Here is an 18,626-nt window from a genome sequence, read left to right as displayed (position 1 = left end):
GATAATCTGCTCCTCTCTAATGAACACACCTTGCTCACTTGTCATAGGCATCTCATCAAGAATAACAATGTTGAACTAGTGCAGAGAGCAACCTTTGCTCTAAATGACTACGAACAATTTATTAATCCTGCCTGTAAAAAAGAAGTCAAATCTTGGAAGTGAGTGTGTTTTCGCCTCTCGTGATCCAAGTCCTGAAGTCGAGGGCAGAGTTCCCTGCATACGATCCCATGCTTAAATGAGAACCAAATGTTTGTTTAAGGTTTTCCTCAGCAAGAGTGTAATGTTTATTTTGATTGGGCTGGAATGTCTCTGGACAATGCCAACCAGCTCTGCAGAGGTGGAGAGGAGCATTTTCTCTTGCCCTCAGCGGATTGTTGGCCACATCATAAGGCTATTTATATGCATGACTGGAGGGAGAAGTGCTGTGGCAGTTTGGCCTGTTGTGTACTTCAGGGAAAAGTAATTTCTCAGAATAACAAATACAGAGGCTGTGTAGTTCTGCATGTGTGATGTATTTGCGGTGTTGAAAGTTGTAGCTAGCTCGCTGTTATGACTTCAAACATACATTGTCCAAGTGTAAGTGTCAACCATAAACCATGTCATACAGGGTTATCCTTTGTAACCAAAAGCTCCCACTGTTTGGGACATATACAGTATATGTTTGATAATTTACATACTTGCTATAAGATGATTTATTGTAATCATAATTAATCCAAAATTGTATGCAATTAAGTTCATATTGAATCAATGCTGAAATATGGATACCCCTAACCCAAACGCATGAACTTAATATACATTTAAAATGGAATAAAATAAAGATTTTTTGAAGTCTACTACAAAACAGTTTGCTACTATATTGCCTGTAATTAGACTGATACAAACTGTACAGACTGTACAATGTATTTCAGTCATGGGATGAATTCGAATGACAAGTTGTGATGGCATCAGTTCAGCCAAGTCCCCAAAGAGCACATATTTCCTTACTCACATGTACCTTGTATCAAACTATGCAGACAGTTGTGGTTTTATGTGCTGAATTTTTTTTTTAGATATGTCTGAATTTCTGCAGCCTAAACCCCAATGCAGCGGAGGAGAATGGAATTTTGAAAAGCTGTGAACAGATTTCATTGGAATTGTTTTCTTTCATAGAAATAGTCCCCATGGAAGCTGATAACCTCAGCAGATAAGAAAATAAACAATCTGCATGGCTAGACACCAATATATGTAAGTTAAAAAAAAAAAGTACCCTTTCAATACATCTATCTGTGTGATGAAGTTCTCGACACATTTCTCTCTTTAGGAGACACATTCAGCCCGAGGGTGGCACTTCATTTGTTTTACCACATTTTGCCCCGTTAGTGGTTAGCAAAGTTATGTCTTTAACAATTTTGTCTTCTATGATGTAATGAGTGTTACAACCTCAAAGGATCACTAGCGTGTCTTTGGACTTTTTGGTTTGGTTTGCCAAAGTTTTCTGATGGCTGATTCAAACAATAGGCTTCCATAAATTGTTCCAAAACAACTCTGACAGCTTTGCGGTACATCTGTAGCTTATACCGAGGACAACGACATGCAGAAAGTTAACAGTCTTTAGCTTTCAGTCAGACGGAGTTGCAAATCCATACTATGGAACTGCTATTGATTAGATTGCAACTGTGTTTGACATGATGTCATTAGCAATGCAGCAGTGTCATTTGGGGACATATAGCAAACCTTGCAGGCTAGATTACAATTGTAGCTTCTGACTGTGGCAAATACAGGTAGATGGTGTTCATTTCATATCAGGTGTATCAAATAATGACTTATTCAAGTGCTAAACAAAGACAATGTCCAGCTCTGAGCTGTGTAGCAAAGTGACCTGTGTTGGCTCTTGTGACATAAGGGCTGTACTGCTGGAAAAACACTTTAGTTCATCACCTTGCTGGATTGAATTATTGATGTCCAAAAAATTTATCAACCAGTCCTTCAGTTTGTCAGATCACCAGCAAAATGCATTGAAATAAGGAATTTTATGATGCTCCACAATAGCTTAATGGACAGACTTGAATAGAAAAATCATCAAAAACATTCACTGCTTTTTGATGGAGGAAGGAAAACACATTTTTGACAGAAAGTCTGAGCAGAGCTGCCATCAAATTGACAGATTGAATGCCAAAAATAGAGATGTCTTCTTTAACTCTTCTCTCTCAGATGAACCACTTATTAACCAGGAACTCGTCTTAAACGGTATGGATCAAATTACTCTGCAGCTCGCTGGGATTTTCCTCTGATCCTGTACCTTGGCTTTTATGTATGGAACAATGACTGCAAGCCTTTAGATGCATGCTGTGTCTGCCAGCAGCTGGAGTGCATTGTCATCCGTAATACTGAGCGTGAATAACACTGTTTTTCCATTTGCCTGCCACGGTGTGTTCCTGTGCCCAGGGAAAGCCTGCGTCCTCAAATGCCTGCTGGATATTCACAGAGTCTTCCGACAGAACGACCCAGCCTACATACTGAACGATCTGTACATCACAGACTACTGCATCTGGATCCAGAGGGTCAAGTAAGTTCACCGGCTCAGTCTAAAAACACGCAAGCACACAAATCCATGCACACACACCTCAGAGACCTTCATCTTCAGAGAATTACCTTCAAAGCCAAGGGACGTGCCACTCAGCCCCGATGATGCATCAGTGTGCTAGGGGAGAGGATTAGACGAGTCATTTGTCACAGCGGGGCCAATTGAATGACCAAGCCAGCGAGAGATGCAATTTCCCCTGTCTCCATTATCATGTGTCAAAAGTGCCATCAGTGAGTCTTAAAAGAGCCAGCTGCACTCTGCAGATTCACTTTGTTTGAAACTTTCAGAGCCTGTGTGTTTGTATGCGTGTGTGTGTGTGTGTGCTGGGGCTTCTCATATCTTCCGTGGGTGTAACCTTCCACTAGAATCGCAAGCCAAACGTGCAAAATCTGCACTTTTCCCCCCCAAATGATATAGGTTTGATGGTTCTCTCCTCCTCCTAGTACATATTTTACAATTACTTACACATTTCAAATGTGAGCCTGCGAGCACATTACTCAGTAATGAGCTCTGTTTTACTCTTGGCCAGGGTTCAGCCAAGTGGTGTGCTCGTCTGGAAAAAGCCCAGTTGAAAAATGTGTGCCTGATGTTGTAGGCTCGGTGCCCAGATGCAGACACGATAAAAGGTCTGCAGGGATTTAGTGCTTTTTTTTTTCTTTCTCCCCCGTCCTCACATTCTCATTTCTATATTTTCCAGCAGAAATCTTGAATTCTGCTCTGAAAAATGCTACGGATGCATGGGGAGAAATCAACAGATCAGTTCAGGGTTGGTGAGATCTCTTTCTGTTCAAGACGGGAGACCAGAGAGAAGACGCGTTTGTACTTTTAAAAGGCGGTCTATCTTACTCTGTCATCTCACTGAGAAACTCAATCAGTCTCTTCTTAGCTGAAGGGCACCAGAGCACTGCTTCCCCTCCCCGCTCCTCCTCTCCTCTCCACTGCTCTCCTCCGTTGTACATTGGAACTAAATGTCAGCTTGACCTAACCTGCTGACTCCTACTACGCCCAGCATCGATCATTAAACGGATTAGCCCGCGCTATCAACCTGTGATTGAATTGTTACATTTCCCTTTTCTCTTCTGGTTTGTTTTTTTTCCCGTCGATAAAGAAGGTGAAGCTCTCTGTTCTTCCATGTGGGTCATACGAGCTGTCATTATTATCATTAAACCACTTCTATTTCAGCTTCTTTCTTGATGAAAGAGATTTCCGCACACTTAGATCTATGCAGTATACACTTTCTAAAGTGATAATTATGAAGTGATATTTATAAAGTGGGTACTGCATAGATCTAAGTGTGCGGGAAATCTCTTTCATCAAGTTTGGACTCATTGATGCTTCCATCAACTTACAAAGACTTAGCCTGGTGGAGCAGTGGTCATCATGCATCTCAGCTTCTTTCACCTCCAACCACTTGAGAGAGCAACCAAGCATGTCTTACTTTGTCTTACTTTGTGTTGTCTCAGTATGGGTGTTTTGGCTCACACTCGATAGAAATTCCACACAATCTCCACTTGTGGTTTCCGAGACTATGTTTGGAGTATAATATTAAAAAGAGCCTCGAGTCAAATTGCAAAGCAGCACAGGAGAGCTAGGCTCGCTCTTTGAGCAACAAATGCAGTTTCCACAGATAAACCTCCTCTATCATACATGTACTTTGTTGTTGCAGCCCTTTTGTGCCTTCTGACAGGTTTGATGACAGATCGTGTTGGCATTGTTCTCTTCAGTGTGAGATATTCCCCCATGCAGGATTTGTCATCCTCCGCTAAGTGAGTCATCTCTGGGAGACGGGGCGATAGGATTGAGATGTAATCTATACCCCTGGTGCAATCCTTGTATCTTGTCACTCCTCGCAGACGACGAGGCAGACGCGATCAGTCGCACATGATGGACACGGCGATTAATGGATGTTTGCTGGCTGGGGGGTTGATTTATTTAATCTCCTCTCCGTCCCACATGCATTTCTACGCCTAAAGTTCCTCTGACTGCCGAGACATCGGTCTCAAATTTACAACGTCGTAAAGACTTCACCGTGATTTAAGCCGCAGGGCTTTACTCTCCCCTTTACTCTCACACACATAGAGTCAGAGCACCCTGCGCATTGAAATCAAGAGTGCAACCTCAAAGCAAACTGCCGCTCACATCGTCTCAGTGATGGGAAACTTTTTCTTTTTTTCACAGTGATGGTCATCGTTCCAGAATTTTGCACACACTTCCTTTGGGGAAACTGTTTTAACTTCGCCCTCGCACACCCATCCAATCCTAATTATCTCTGAATTGTTAGCAGAGTATTATTCCAAATGGAGCAGCAGCCTCTCTAGTCCATTAGTTTCAGTGTATGCTTTTGAAGGTCCTCAGATGCCAAAGCCCCTGCAGAGCTGCTGGACTGCAGAGAAAAAGCGAGTCGCCTCACTTTCTCTCTTTGTATTTCTCCTTTTTTTCCTTCCCCCTTTATCAAAAAGCCTGGAGAGAGGCCAATGTAGATTCACGGCAGCCAGCACAGACAAAGCTTATAAGCCTGGTGTTGTGTTACAGTACTTCGGTTAAATCAGAAAGGCTACAACTTCCTTTTTCAGTACTGGTTCACTCACAACCACCCACCCACCCTTATTAATTGGGTCAATTAGATTCTAGCACAAAAAAAAAAAAAAACATGGCAGCATTCAAGTGAGGTGCTCCAGGGTTAGTCTGAGAGGAGGGAAGTGAAGTAAGATTCATTTTTCCATATGAAGTCATTAGTGGAAAGGGGAAAAAATGCATTCTGTGTTGTTTTTTTTTCCTTCTTCTTTTATGGAGTGAATTTGTGACTTGTCTATAAGATGCGTGAACTGGACAATCACGCATTGCTCCACAGACTGGAAAATTGACAAGAAATGGTTCAGGGATAGACCGAGCCCCGCACCATAACAGCTGAATGGACAGACTCAAATAATTGTGAATGGTAGGTGTGAAGTGAGCAATCTCCAAAAACAATAGGTGTTGTTTTCACTGAAGAAAGTGAGGACAAAGAATAAAAGAATGTGTGCAGCACCGCGTGAAAACAAGAAATGAAACCGCCAAAAATGACGTTGTAGACTTTCTTTTTCTTGAGCCCAGACTTTTATTTTTTGAGTATGAAGCAGCCCTCTGGGTTTCTACTTAGTCTCTCTACTTCCTCCGTCTCATTCATCCTCAGTATTGTGTGCATGACAATGGCCACTGGGGAGATTTGTCGGCAGCTCTGACAGCATCTCCCCCGCAGGGAAAAGCATCTGGAGCTCCAACAACTGGGAGCGTCACAGGGCAACAAGGTCAAGCATGGGGTCAACGTGTCAGCTAAGACCAGCGGTCAAAGGCCTTGAAAGTGCACTTGTGCGTGGTGGCGTTGTGTTAACACCCATCCCCCCGCCTGCCAAGCTTGGCTGGTTGGTTCACCTCAACTCACCTCTCTATATGATTATAAAGCTCAAGGCACTTATTACCCTGGTTTTCCCATCGGCTACTTAGCATGATAGGTGTTTTCATTTTACTTGAGCTCAGGGGCTTTTCCCAGAGAATTGAAATTAGGTGTTACAAGCTATTTCTGCAGGGTGATGCACTCTGTATGAAAGAAAATGGGGAATTGTGCCGCAGCCAAGCATGCCAACTTCCTGATGTCCCCCATCAACCACAAAGCTGATGTGGGACCCAGATGTGTGTTTGGAAGGACTTCCCTGGAACCACCAGGAAGCTTCATACAACCACAACAATACACCACCATTGCGATGTATGCAGACCAGTCGACAATATATACATTAGCACATGGTTTGAAATGAGGAATCAAAGTTAATTGAGGAGTATGGTACTTGGTTCAAAATATTCATTAAAAGTCACACCAATTTTACACTTAACTAAAGGAGATATAGATATTGAGGAAGTGACAGATGCAAAGTTATTAAGGATCACTGTTGGTAGTAAAATGTCTTGGAACAGACAAATTGATCAAATGGTGGTTAAAAATGGGCAGAGGCATGGCTGCTATAAAACACTGTAGAAAATTCATGCCTAGCTATTTAACTAAACGATTAGTGCAAGCATTAGTGTTATCACAGTTAGATTATTGTTCCATCACAACAGAAAGCAATTTTAACAGCTCAAAAATAAAGCAGCTCACATTGCTCCTCAATGCCCGAGTAAGTACCTTGAATAATCATTGGGCTTTGTTGTAAAAAGCAGGTTGCGTTATTTTAGAGTGTGCTTTATTATTAATATCATAACTAAAAACTCAAAAATACATTATAGTAAGCTATCTTTTTTTTTCAAGACAGACACCATTATTCTGCTTGGCAGTCATCTGAGGGTCGTTTTCTGTTGCCTTAGTGCAGAACTGGTTTAATACAGAGAACAGTTAATTATCGAGCAACGGTGGCACAGAATTCATTACCAAGTTCTTTGATTGCGGAAAGTGATACAATATGTTTTAACAAAAAGTTAGAATTGTATTTGTTTACAGGCAAAATAGTGTAGAACATTACATGACTTTTTGTTTTTTGATTTTTTTTCTGTTCTTGAAGATGTGATTGGATGTAGAAAGCTATCCATCCCACTTTTAGTTGTAATTTAGTGGATGAGTTGTCAAGTGATTTCTTTCCTCAATAATTTAAGAGATGAAATTATTATATGCAGCACTCATATGTATTAGACAGGCTTAGAGTTGGTGTTGGATGTTGTGTGTCTTTATGGTTGTGTGTTATGTATTGTTAGTCTTATTGTGAGCATGATGTGTATTGATATACTGCTGTTATTGAAGTATTGTTAAAAATACTTGTGGGGACCCCAGGAAGAGAAGCCACTGTTACAGTACAGTGGCTAATGGGGATCTGGATAAACAAACAAATAAAACAGACTGTCAAACGCACGTCCAGAAGGCTTTGAAACAGATAATGGAGCTGCTCTATCTCATGTTAGCCTCAGCACTGAAGGAGATCCTAGAGGCCCCGCTGGGAAGAACAAAGACACAAATGTCTCCCAGCTAACAGGGATAAGTAGTACAGATTTCCTCTCAGCATGGGGCCACTCCAGCTTTTTGTCTTGAATACACAGGCTCATCTTAAACCCAGACTTAGGCTCTGTCCACACTAATACGATTTAGTTGTAAAATGCATAACTTTTGCTACATTTATGCCTAGCGTCCACACTACTCCAGCGTTTTCAAACCCCTACTTACCCTGTTTTAGTTTGAAAACTCCAGGATTGCGTTTTAGTCTGGATGGGCGTAAACAGAGACTTTTGGAAATGATGACGCAGGCCCAGTTCTACTAGGGTGCGAAAGCATGCATTGCACCCTCAGTTGATATTTGAATAATAAAAGCCAAGCATGGTGTTGTAGGTCTGGCGCATGGTCTGGCATCTCTACGCACACCACCGGTCACCTGGTGACATCAGGTGATTTAATGAAGGTAAATACAGTGAACAGCCATGCGTAACGGCACTGTGCTCTGGTGCAGCACTTCTCAGAGGCTGCAGATTTATCAACATATCTGTCCTGCTGCCGTCAGCTGCTGCAGGGATTTAATGAATGTGAAGGAGAAGTTTCTCATATAGTATAAAGCGGCTGTGGACAGCAGATACTGTAAGAATCACCCACATTCATTTATAGATCAATACAGACTAAAAATGAAAACGTATTAGTGAGGATGTAGCCTTACACACTGTTTGTATAATTTCCTCTATCCATTTTTGGAGTACACACTCGAGTTATTACAATCGATTATGGTGTGGGATTTTAGCTGTCTTTGCTGCAGCTGCAAAGGCAAGTGCATATAGATGGAGGCTGCTTGTAACCTCCAATATGTCATTTTTAGAGATACAAACAGTTGAACATTAAGTAGACAGACTGTCAACTAACACAGATTGACAAATTGAAGAATTTTATGTCAAAGGGATTATACACGTCAATTGTTAAAAGAAAATGCAGTACATGCAGCTAAGAGCTGAACAGTTTGTAGTTAAGATCCCACACTCCTAACACTAGAGTAGAACTCAAACTTAACATTTTAGCTTTCCAAGCGGCAGTGTTTAAAACAAACATTTCACATCCAAGTCTGAGGGCTTTAACTTTTTTTTAACACTGCCAAACCAAAGTCTGAAATACTGTATGTTGATAAGAAATTTTCAACAATACTTTCAAACTCAAATTATTAAGTGGGGAAAAACAACTGGACCTTGTCTGTTCAGCAATACTTTTAAAGAAAATAATACACATGCTTTCTCATGCTCCACCAAAGCCACAAGAACGTTTAAGAAAAAGTGTTTTGGCCCTCACGGTCAGTTAGTCGTTCAGTCCACTACTTTGATCCAGACTGAAATCTCTCAGCAACTATGGGATGGATTTCCATGAAATGTTGTTAAGACATTCATGGTCCCCAGAGGATGAAACCTAATTAATTTGGTGATCCTCTGATGTTTCATCTAGTGCCAACAGCAAGTTCAAGTATTCATTTATCCAGTGTAATATGTCAACATCTGCTGGATGGATTTGCACAAAATTTGGCACAGACATTCATGGTGCCATAGGATGAATCCTAATGACAAAAGTAGTTTCCCCAACATTAACCAGACTCATATCCATAGATAAGGGATGGCAACGTCTGTTGGTTGATCATTTGGACAACAATTGGATGCACTGCCATGGAATTTGGTGCATATGTCTTTGGGTGCCCAGAAGATGAATCCTACTCACTTTTTTATCCCCTGACTGTTCCTTTAGCACCACCATGACGTTGACAGCTACTGGACTGATTGACATGAAATTTGGTATATTAATGCCCCCCTCAGGATGAATTATAATAACTTGATCTTGTGACTCTACATATAGAGCCATCATCAGGTCAAAATTTTAATTCGTCCAATATTTTGGTTAATGACCAAATACCTGCAAAACTAATGACATCTCCATCAGCCTCAGCTGTACTTGGTGTGTTTGTTTGGTGCTAAGGTTAGTTTACATCCTATATGATCGCTCATGTTCCTTTTCCTGTTGGACTTTCTTCCAACAACATCGGGGAGTCCCCTAATCAATAAAGTTGATGAGAATAAGGTTAATGTAAGCTATAAAGATGATGAGCAAAACAATGGATATAATTGTATAAAAATCTAAATAATGTATTGGACGTATCTGTGACACATTGATATAATCCGTATACAGTACAGTAACTCTTTTCTTAGGCAGCCACAAGTCTGATCTGGAACATCAGCTTTTTGAATAAATACATCTGTGTTTCTCATTTCTGGACTGGAAGTGACATCCAGTGCCTCTGACCGTTGCAGTATTCAGTCACACTGACGGATCACATCTCCCAGTGTCGGCTTTTATCACCCTCAGCTAGTGAATGATGCATTTGCGAGTTACACTGAGGAAATGTGGTGCTCATATTACACAGATTTAGACATCTGAAGACAAGGTTTATCTGAGATGTTTTGAAGAGCACAGACATGCGAGTTGCTCTTTCAGTGAACACAAGCCTGATGAAAGAAATGTCAGATTGTAATTCAGCTCGGCTCCTTCACAGACACAGACACCACACATACAGACACACACACACACACACACACCCTCTCTTCCCATTCTAATCTAAAGACTTTGGCAGATGGAGGCGTCTTTGTCTCGCCAGAAGTTTTCCAACCTTGAAAAAGCCTCCCCTCCTCAGTTTAATGAAGGCAAGCCACAACAGCGGTGTAGTAATGACTGGATTGTGTACAACATTATCCCTCCCCCTCCTGGACAGAGCCTTTGTATTCACCGCAGGCCGAGCTTCTCCCACCACAGAGCAAGGGAGGGGAGAGAAAACAAGCGCGCCTCTCCAATGCTAACTCAATAATGACTTCCCACGGGGGAAAGAGAATACAGGGTAGTCTTTGAAGTGGCTGTGCTGCAGGAGGCTCTCCTGCCCCAGCCTCGCTTTATAGAACCTGGGACCTAAAGAGGCTCCATACAGCCTGAACACACTTCTCATCATCCGTCGAGGCAATATTAATGTCATATCCTGTAGTCATTGTTTAAAAAAAACTATGTCATTGTTAAAAAGTTGTGTAAGGTTTGGGGATCTTGGCTCAAGTTGTGTGTGTCTTTAGTGGCTTTCACACATGGAATCCACAACATTGGTGGACTCAGTTATCCAAAGAATGTAGTGGTTTTTGGTGTTTACAACTCAGGCTTCAAACTTCATTGAAATGATTGTGTATGAAGATTAAGCATTTCTCACACAAGACAAGGTGTCTCCAGTACGTCTTTCTTTTGTAATGCACAGATTGATTTTGAAAGTCTGCCAGTGTACAGGTACATTTATGTGCTGCTGTATGAATTGGAAAATCAGCTCCACAGACAGTGACTAGACTCATTGCCAAGGTCCAAGGATGCCTATGTCTGTTGGTTGGTCCACCACTTTGGTCTAGACTGAAAAATCTAACAACAATTGGATGCATTGCCATGATATTTGGTACATATATCCATGGCACCCAGAGGATAAATCCTGCTCACTTTGGTGATCCTCTGACCTTTTCTCTAGCGCCACCTCAGATGAATTGTCATAACTTTGGTCCTTTAAAGACCCACTCCAGACTGGTGCTTGGGACAATAAGGTGTATATGATATGGTTGTTCCACACAAGATGATTATCATGTGTGCGTATACTCTTTGGTAGAGGGGTATGACGCCATTGACAGACGACCAAATGAAATGGATCGTTACCTTGATTAAAATTATGGATTTCTCTTGGTTTGAAATTGTTGGAAACATTTGGAATAATGTAAGTACACGACTGAACAAAATATATAACATAGGTCTCGTTGTTTTTAGATATTTTAATGCGGAATAGTTACCTATCATAGCTTTAACCTAACCCTAATCTCATGAGAGTTTGTCTCATTGGCCCATCCAACCGAGAATTACCATGTGCACTGGAGGCTTCAAATTTCCCCATCACACATGAGTAAGTTGAACATTGGACCAGGTTTGTCTTAAAACTAGTTCGGATATCACAAATCATGCTCATAGGCTCACACCTAAAAATCAGATTTTCAGTGAAACTTTCCACTTTCAAGTGTCATAATCTGCATATACATCATTATGCACAGTGAAGCTCAAACATTCAACTGCAGGAACAAGAAGAAAAACATATTTTTGAGTGGAGGGGGAATTTCCCTCTACTGCCATCATTTCAAAATTTCAGTATGTCCAATGCTTTGGTTTAAAAGCTAAAGCCCACTGGTTCATACTGAATACATTAATCTTTAAAACAGGTCATTGTTAAAATAGGGAGGATGATTTTGTACAACAGCTGGGAACTGTAGATTTGCAAATGTTCCTCAAAAGGGAGTAAATAGTGGTTTTGGTGCTCAAACGACAATTTACAGCAGCAGGATCGTAAATGACAGCCATAAACTCTCACATCTCCATGACCAAAACCATGCAGGCAGATTTTTCTAGAAACCTTTCTACGTTCTGAGCTGGCAAGTTGCCTGAGCATCTTAGCAAGAAAATTAACTTAAGCCACGGTTTTAACATTCTGGCACAATGTAACACAGAAAACTGCCAAAACATTTATGGATTAAGGTGCATGTGAGAAAGGAGGTTCTGTCTTTCCAAACCCCTCCCCCACCTCTCCCTTGTCTTCACCGTCTTTTCTGTTTCTCAGTGTTCAGTGAAGAATGTGCATCTATATGACAGAGAACAACTATAAGATCTGTTTACACAGTCCCTCCTGAGGTGTAAATGAATACTCAGCCCCTACATGCTGCTTCCATAAACACTTTACTCACCAGAATAGGGAGCTCATTAGGACTGCACGGTAATGAGAGGCCATCTTGGGGCTCAGCAGTAGGTTAATTGGGCCAGAGAGGGCAACAGGAGCTGAGTGTGAAAATGTGAATGGCAGCGGAAGAGTAACCCCTCCACACACACATCAGCACGGCTCACACACTTTATCCCACCCTGAATGGACATACTCTGAATCGCAGTGACCCGCAGAGGTCAGCTCGTAATCACCATGGCAATGGGGGCGGCACACACGCCCTAACCGCACTGGGGGACGAATAGCAACCACTTAAGTTTTTGGCAGCATAGCAGGCATTCCCAGCGTGAATAATGTGCAGGCGGGGGCCTCCCAGCAATCTGATGGCTTTACACAAATGGGGCCTGGTAGGAGGACATTCATCAGCAATAAAACACCTTCTCTCTCTCCAAGGAGTCCGTTGTGTCTTGTGTGGTGACACAACTATAAAACTGAAGCTCCAGAATGGGAACATTGTTTAATGTACTGCTATATGAGGATGTTCTCTTAATCTTAATCTTAGGAGGACAGAGACATTTAGCTGTGGGGCTGCAGCTCGGAGCTATTCTCTGTCCAGACTTTTATTGACTGTATTGCAGTGAGACATTGCCCACAACTGCAGTCTCTGTGGTCATTCGGGGTTACCTCACCTTTATTCTGCAAGATTTACTCTCATAACGCGCTTGTGTTTGTTCTATTTTTTCCCCCCACTGCAGCCTGATAGTTGAGTGAGGTTGACTGAAATACCCAGAGATTAAAATTCTAATGAGACTACAAGGATATTGATCTCTCTTTGGTGTGTATTTATACAGAAAGTCAAGCAACCCTTATTATAAAACAGATTCTGTTGATAGAATTTAAAAAAGGGTGATATTTAAAGTATCAAAATCCCATCTTATATGGTATGAAAGGTTCCTCTTCTTGCTTTCGTCTTCAACCAATAACTGTTGGTTTATGTGGGTGAAAGTGTGTGTGTGAGTGTGTGTGTTTGCATGCGCGGGCTGAGGAGGAGGGGTCGGCATCTCTCTGTAATCCCTCTCAGGCTCTTATCACTTCTCGCAGGGAGAGCAGCAATGGGGGAGGGGAAGAGGCGAGCCCCATGTATCAGCACCGCTCATCTTCCTACATTATTAAACATCCATATTTCCATATTTCATTGAGCCCCCCACGCCTCAGCAAATCGCGGTCTACTTAACATTCAGATGAGAATGGGATTTGGTTAATGGGTATTAGATTTGTAGATGGTTATCCTGTGGCTATGTCTTTAGTACGCAGAGCCAGTCACTCAGTCTGTCGTCGTGCCTCTCCCCCTCTCTCTCGGGTACCACTGATGAAGTTGTAGTTTGATGTCTCTTTCTTTTCCCCTCTTTGCGTAGTCATACACCAGCTTTATTTAGGAAAGTGAATTTACCGCTCTAATGTTTAAATTTGTTCCCTCTGTCCCACTCTTCTTCTTTGTTATCAAATCTTTCCTTTCCTTCTCGCAGGTCCAAGAAGGTGACAGCCCTGGCCGCTTCGTTACAAAAAGCCTCCCTGCTGAAAAAAGACTTGGAGCTGGAGCTTGAGGAGCTAGAGGAGGCAGCGACAATGGTGGCTGAGGAGCAAGAAGAGCAGGAAGGTTCCAAGAGTGCTCCGATACCCAGCGGTGACAGTAGCAGTGCTTCCAGTGACAGCAGCAGCAGCAGCAGCAGCAGCAGCAGCAGTGACTCGTCTGATGAGAGCGAGGAATCTGATGCTGAAGGGCAAGACTGCACTGAAACCAAAAAAGGAGGAGGAGGAGAGACATTTAAGGACAACCCTCTCCAGCCCCAACCCACCTCCGCTACCTCTCCCATCCCCCAGGAGCCCACAGTCACATTCCTGTCAGCAGGGAGGAAAGTGGAAGCCCTCCCCTCAGCCTCAGAAGGCTCCAGACAGCTGATCCAGGAGCTGGGGGAACGGGTGGCAGAGGAGCTGACAATCTCTCAAGACTTGGATTCCAGCTACAAAGCAGAGAGGAACTGTTCACAGCTGAGCAGCGCTGCAGCAAAGACTGAAGAAACATCAGGGAGGAGCAGCAGCAGTGGGACTTTATTAGAGCTGAGTCCTCGCAGAAACCCTCTGCTCATTGTCCAGACACAGGAAGATATAGATGAGAGTGTCTTCATCTGCTGATGTGGAACTTAAATCCTACCTGATGAATTTTGAACTCCATGTAAGTGATGTAAAATGTGACTGTTTGTTTTTAAAATTTTTGTAACAGCTTTATTTTTGCTTCATTTTGTTGTGATACCAAGATTTGTAATACTTTAACTCTCCTCCAAAGCAACTTATTCTCCATGATGAATGTTATTTTCTTAATTGATGAACTTGCTAAAGCCTGATTAAAATTCTTGTTGTCATATTTACATGGCTATTTGATTAGCATGCATAAGCTTTTAGTCTCCCTGAGGTCATTAGAAGATAGAAGAAGAATTGTTGGCAGCCCAGCCTCCTTCTTCTTCTCTCTGTCTTGGCTTATGTGTTATCTGACTTTGTTGCTACTGCTCTATATCCGAGCTGCCTACTTGCTATACAAACACATTTTTTCTCTCTGAACATACTGTTTGATTTTATATGAATTATTCCTGCTTCTTTTTAATTATTGAAAGTAAATTACCAGTGTTTGTGAACTCAATTCAGTGCACTGAAATCTGCTAGTACTGGAGAACTTTTCTACCATCCATGTATAATTCTATTTACATTTATGCAAATGAACTAATACTATCTCTGTACATGTTGGGCTCAAATAAACAAAACAAGAATGTCAAGCAGCTGACAAACATTTGTCATTGCTCATTGTTGGATATCATTCAGTCAAAGTGCCTGGCAGAGCTACTTTAAGGGAGCTATTCTTCACCTAATATAAAGTAGGAAAAGCACTAACCCCTTCCTAAAGCCCCGGCATTGATTGAAGTGGAAAAGAGTCTGTCGGCACTAAACAGGGCTGCAGAGCACGCGGGAGTGATTGATTCATCTGGCATGAATGGAGGAGCGCCGTCGACACAGCTCAATATCATCGGGTGCGTCTAGCAGGCGAGAGAAAACAAACAAGGAAGCACATGTCAGGCAGATAGATGAGGGCTGCGAGTGAGACTGCGGCACAGGAGCCGTTTGTTTGAGAGATAAGAGCACCCCAGGGCCCAAGGCAACCATGAGATAGAGGAGCAGAGAGCCAGCAGAGACAAACTGACAAACCCAGTCTCGCAATCTGCGTACAAATAACATGACATTACACTTTCGAACTGCGTGCAGTGCATACGCCAAAGTCCAATTTTTGCATGCAGGTGATATGCCAATTTAAAGGTTCAATATGTAAGAATCGGTCTGAATTTTACTTTAAAACATTCCAAACTTAACTTAAGTTATCAACAGAATGTGAAGAAATAACAGTTTGGACATTATGTCAAAGACCTATATGTATTGTTTTGCAGAGATATCTACTGAAGTTAGCATGCTAACTAGCTAGCCCTGGTCCCGTCCGGATACCACATTGTACCTCAGGGGCGATAGTGAGTAACTGTAGCGTTCAGTCTTCCCTCAGTCAAACATGAGAGGAAGACAAAGTAGCGCTGTCGTAGCAATGGTAGAGCTAGGCTGAATGCTGTTGAAATTTTAGCTTTAGGACTGTTAATATGTCACTTCCTCAAGTTTTTTTTTTTCAGGCGAGAAAGTAATCGTAGATTTCCAATATGTGGTTAGTTTATCCAAATAACACCGATTTGGAAAGTTGCAGCAACTACTTCTGCAGACACTGGCTAGGTGAAGCCACAGACTCCTGAGCGGATGCTTACATGGACGGCTGTGAGCACCACGGACACGTAGTAGTTCTGTTTATAGTATTCTCTGGAGGAAGCGTTCCGCACATGCGTAGTAGATCAGCGTCTACAGGAAGACAGTGTAGTGGCCACGCAGACACCCTCTGATGATGAAATTTACGTCAGGCGGACCCCTGCGTACTTATGGACACAGAAAGTATAATTTTGGCTTGAGACATCAGCTGGTCATGTCAGCTGATCCGACAAACTGCACTGGTTGCACCAGCTGTGTGAGAGCTGGTATGAGCCATTTGGCATTGTAGCACATCGGAGTAAGCTGGATCAATATTGAAATAGCAGATCAATGAATTAGGTTTCTACTGGATTACTGTGTTGCAAAATTGCAGCAATTCATGAAAAAAATGATGCTGTGTGGCAGAGAAACTGCTGTTTTACCATTAGTGATCATCTGTGACATTTTATGATTTACATCTACTCTAGAGGCATGTGTGTTAATATTTAGTTGTTACTTAGAATTATGTTGTAACTTATCTCTGTGGTGCAACTGCTTCCTGACCTGCTGCTTTTGCAACTTTTTGCCAAGTTATCCAGCCATCAACCCAACCACCTCCTCCTAATAAACCAAACATCACCTAATAAAATAAAAGAAAGTTGCATTGTATTGACATCACTTCCTTGGGAAGGATTGGCATTTCATCTGCATGCAACATTAGACTTTGGCGTATGCACTGCACACAATTTGAAAGTGTAAAGTTGTGTTATTTGCAGATTGAAGAGACTGGGCTGAACTGACCCCAGTAGTGGTGCTCATACAGCAGCAATACCCACCTCTTTGCAATGAAATACATTTTAATTTCTGTGTCCCCTAAGTGGACTTTGATTACTGTAAGTTAAGGAGAAAAAAAAAAACTACAGAAATGACCCACATTAGTAGAATTTGTCCTGGTTTTTGATCTTAATACGTCATAACTGGCTGAGCGAGTGATTGATCAAGCACAGCCACTGTGTCGCCTCCGGCTTTTTCAAGGGGAGTTTCATCCTGTGTGAATGAAGGCAGTTCAGGAGCCACCAGTGATGATGGCTCCTTAGGTAGAATGTGTCTATAGTATTGTGTTACTGAGATGGATGGTGTTGTTAAGCACCTCCCAAGAAGAGACAGTCTCCTTGCAACACCCCTTTGGGAGCGAGTGCCATCATCGCTGTGACTGAGATGAGTTATACTGTGAAAGTCGGCCCATTTAAAACCCCCTTCATTCAGGGGACATGAGTCTGGGGACTGCGTGGCCCCCGCAGGCGGTGGTTCCCTCTCCCTGCTGGGGTTTCACATTGATTAAGTGACACTGGGCTGCGTTGCCGTTTTTCATCTTAAAGTGGCCTCCATATTCCCCTATTGGTGCAGTGATCTCCCAGCCAAGCTCGGCACTTCAGTCGGCTTCTTCCGCAATTAATACTCCTTGCCGACAGACATTTTTCAAGAGACTAGGCCATGGTTTAATGAATGTAGCTGATAAATTATACAAGGCAGTAATTAATGTGATGTCTATGCTCTATTTTGTCTTAGATTTGATAAATCAGCCCCTTACTCATGTAGTGAGTGTGCCCTTTGACTCTCAGAGGTCTAAGAAAAAGGAGTAATGTGTTGAGGACTGATTTGGGCCATCTTTGTAAGTAGCCCATTAGCAACAGTACAAGAGTAAGGGAAAGTGAGCTTCAGGCTCGTGATATACTTTCTACCAATGCATTATACATAGACACAAGCAGCATTGTTCACCTTACCTACATATTTTATGTGTATCTTGGGAATGAAAAAGTAAATCTGTTTGGGGCAGACCAAGTTCACCTTGGCCAACACCAGAATATCTTTGAGAACAATTTTGTACAATATGAACATAACTTAACATTGAACATGGAAGTTAATCCTTGGAAAGAGACAAAATAGGAGTTGTTCTATTAGTTGTATCAATCTTCTCTAATGCTCTGCAAAAAAAAAAAGCTAGTAGTAAGTGGACCTTGAGTTAAGATTACTTTGTCAAATAAGAGAACATGGCGACACATGGACGCCTATGGCAGAAAATGCAGCATTGTAAAGCTGACTTTATTTCACTTCCTGAAATAATGCCCTTACTATTCTTACTAATTAATTGCATCTTGCCATAATGCACATGTGAGTGTATAGCTAAAAGCAAGTGTAGTATATCAGAGGATTAAGGCTTAAAATGTTGTGTGTTTTGTGTATAGACAGCAGAACAACTTGACCATCTGAGCCGACACACAAGGAGGACCCATTTAAAATCCTTCAGGTTTGATGGCTGAAGCTTAAGTGAATCATTTGGCTCTTAAATAAAAAGAAGCTCTACAACAGCAGTGCATTTACTGTGACCTCTCTTGGTCCACTGTGAATCGAAATTTCAAAATTATTTCACTAATGTGGTAATATTTATTCGCTTCCTTGTTTTTGTTTTTAATAGGAACGGCAGCAGC

General features: G+C 42.0%; 1 protein-coding gene across 2 annotated transcripts in view; it reads left to right on the top strand.

The window, feature by feature from the left end:
* Positions 1 to 15,140, top strand: part of shq1 (SHQ1, H/ACA ribonucleoprotein assembly factor) — a 36,511-nt gene extending 21,371 nt beyond the window's left edge. For both annotated transcript variants that reach the window (XM_067588301.1, XM_067588302.1), the window contains exons 11-12: positions 2,425 to 2,545; positions 13,836 to 15,140. In XM_067588301.1, the coding sequence (XP_067444402.1) occupies positions 2,425 to 2,545; positions 13,836 to 14,502 (788 nt within the window). In that variant the 3' untranslated portion in view covers positions 14,503 to 15,140. The remainder of the gene's footprint in view (positions 1 to 2,424; positions 2,546 to 13,835) is intronic.
* The last annotated feature ends 3,486 nt before the right edge of the window (positions 15,141 to 18,626 follow it).

This window comes from Thunnus thynnus, chromosome 4, assembly GCF_963924715.1.
Source record: "Thunnus thynnus chromosome 4, fThuThy2.1, whole genome shotgun sequence".
Lineage (NCBI taxonomy): Eukaryota > Metazoa > Chordata > Actinopteri > Scombriformes > Scombridae > Thunnus > Thunnus thynnus.
This window is presented reverse-complemented; position numbering and strand designations above follow the sequence as displayed.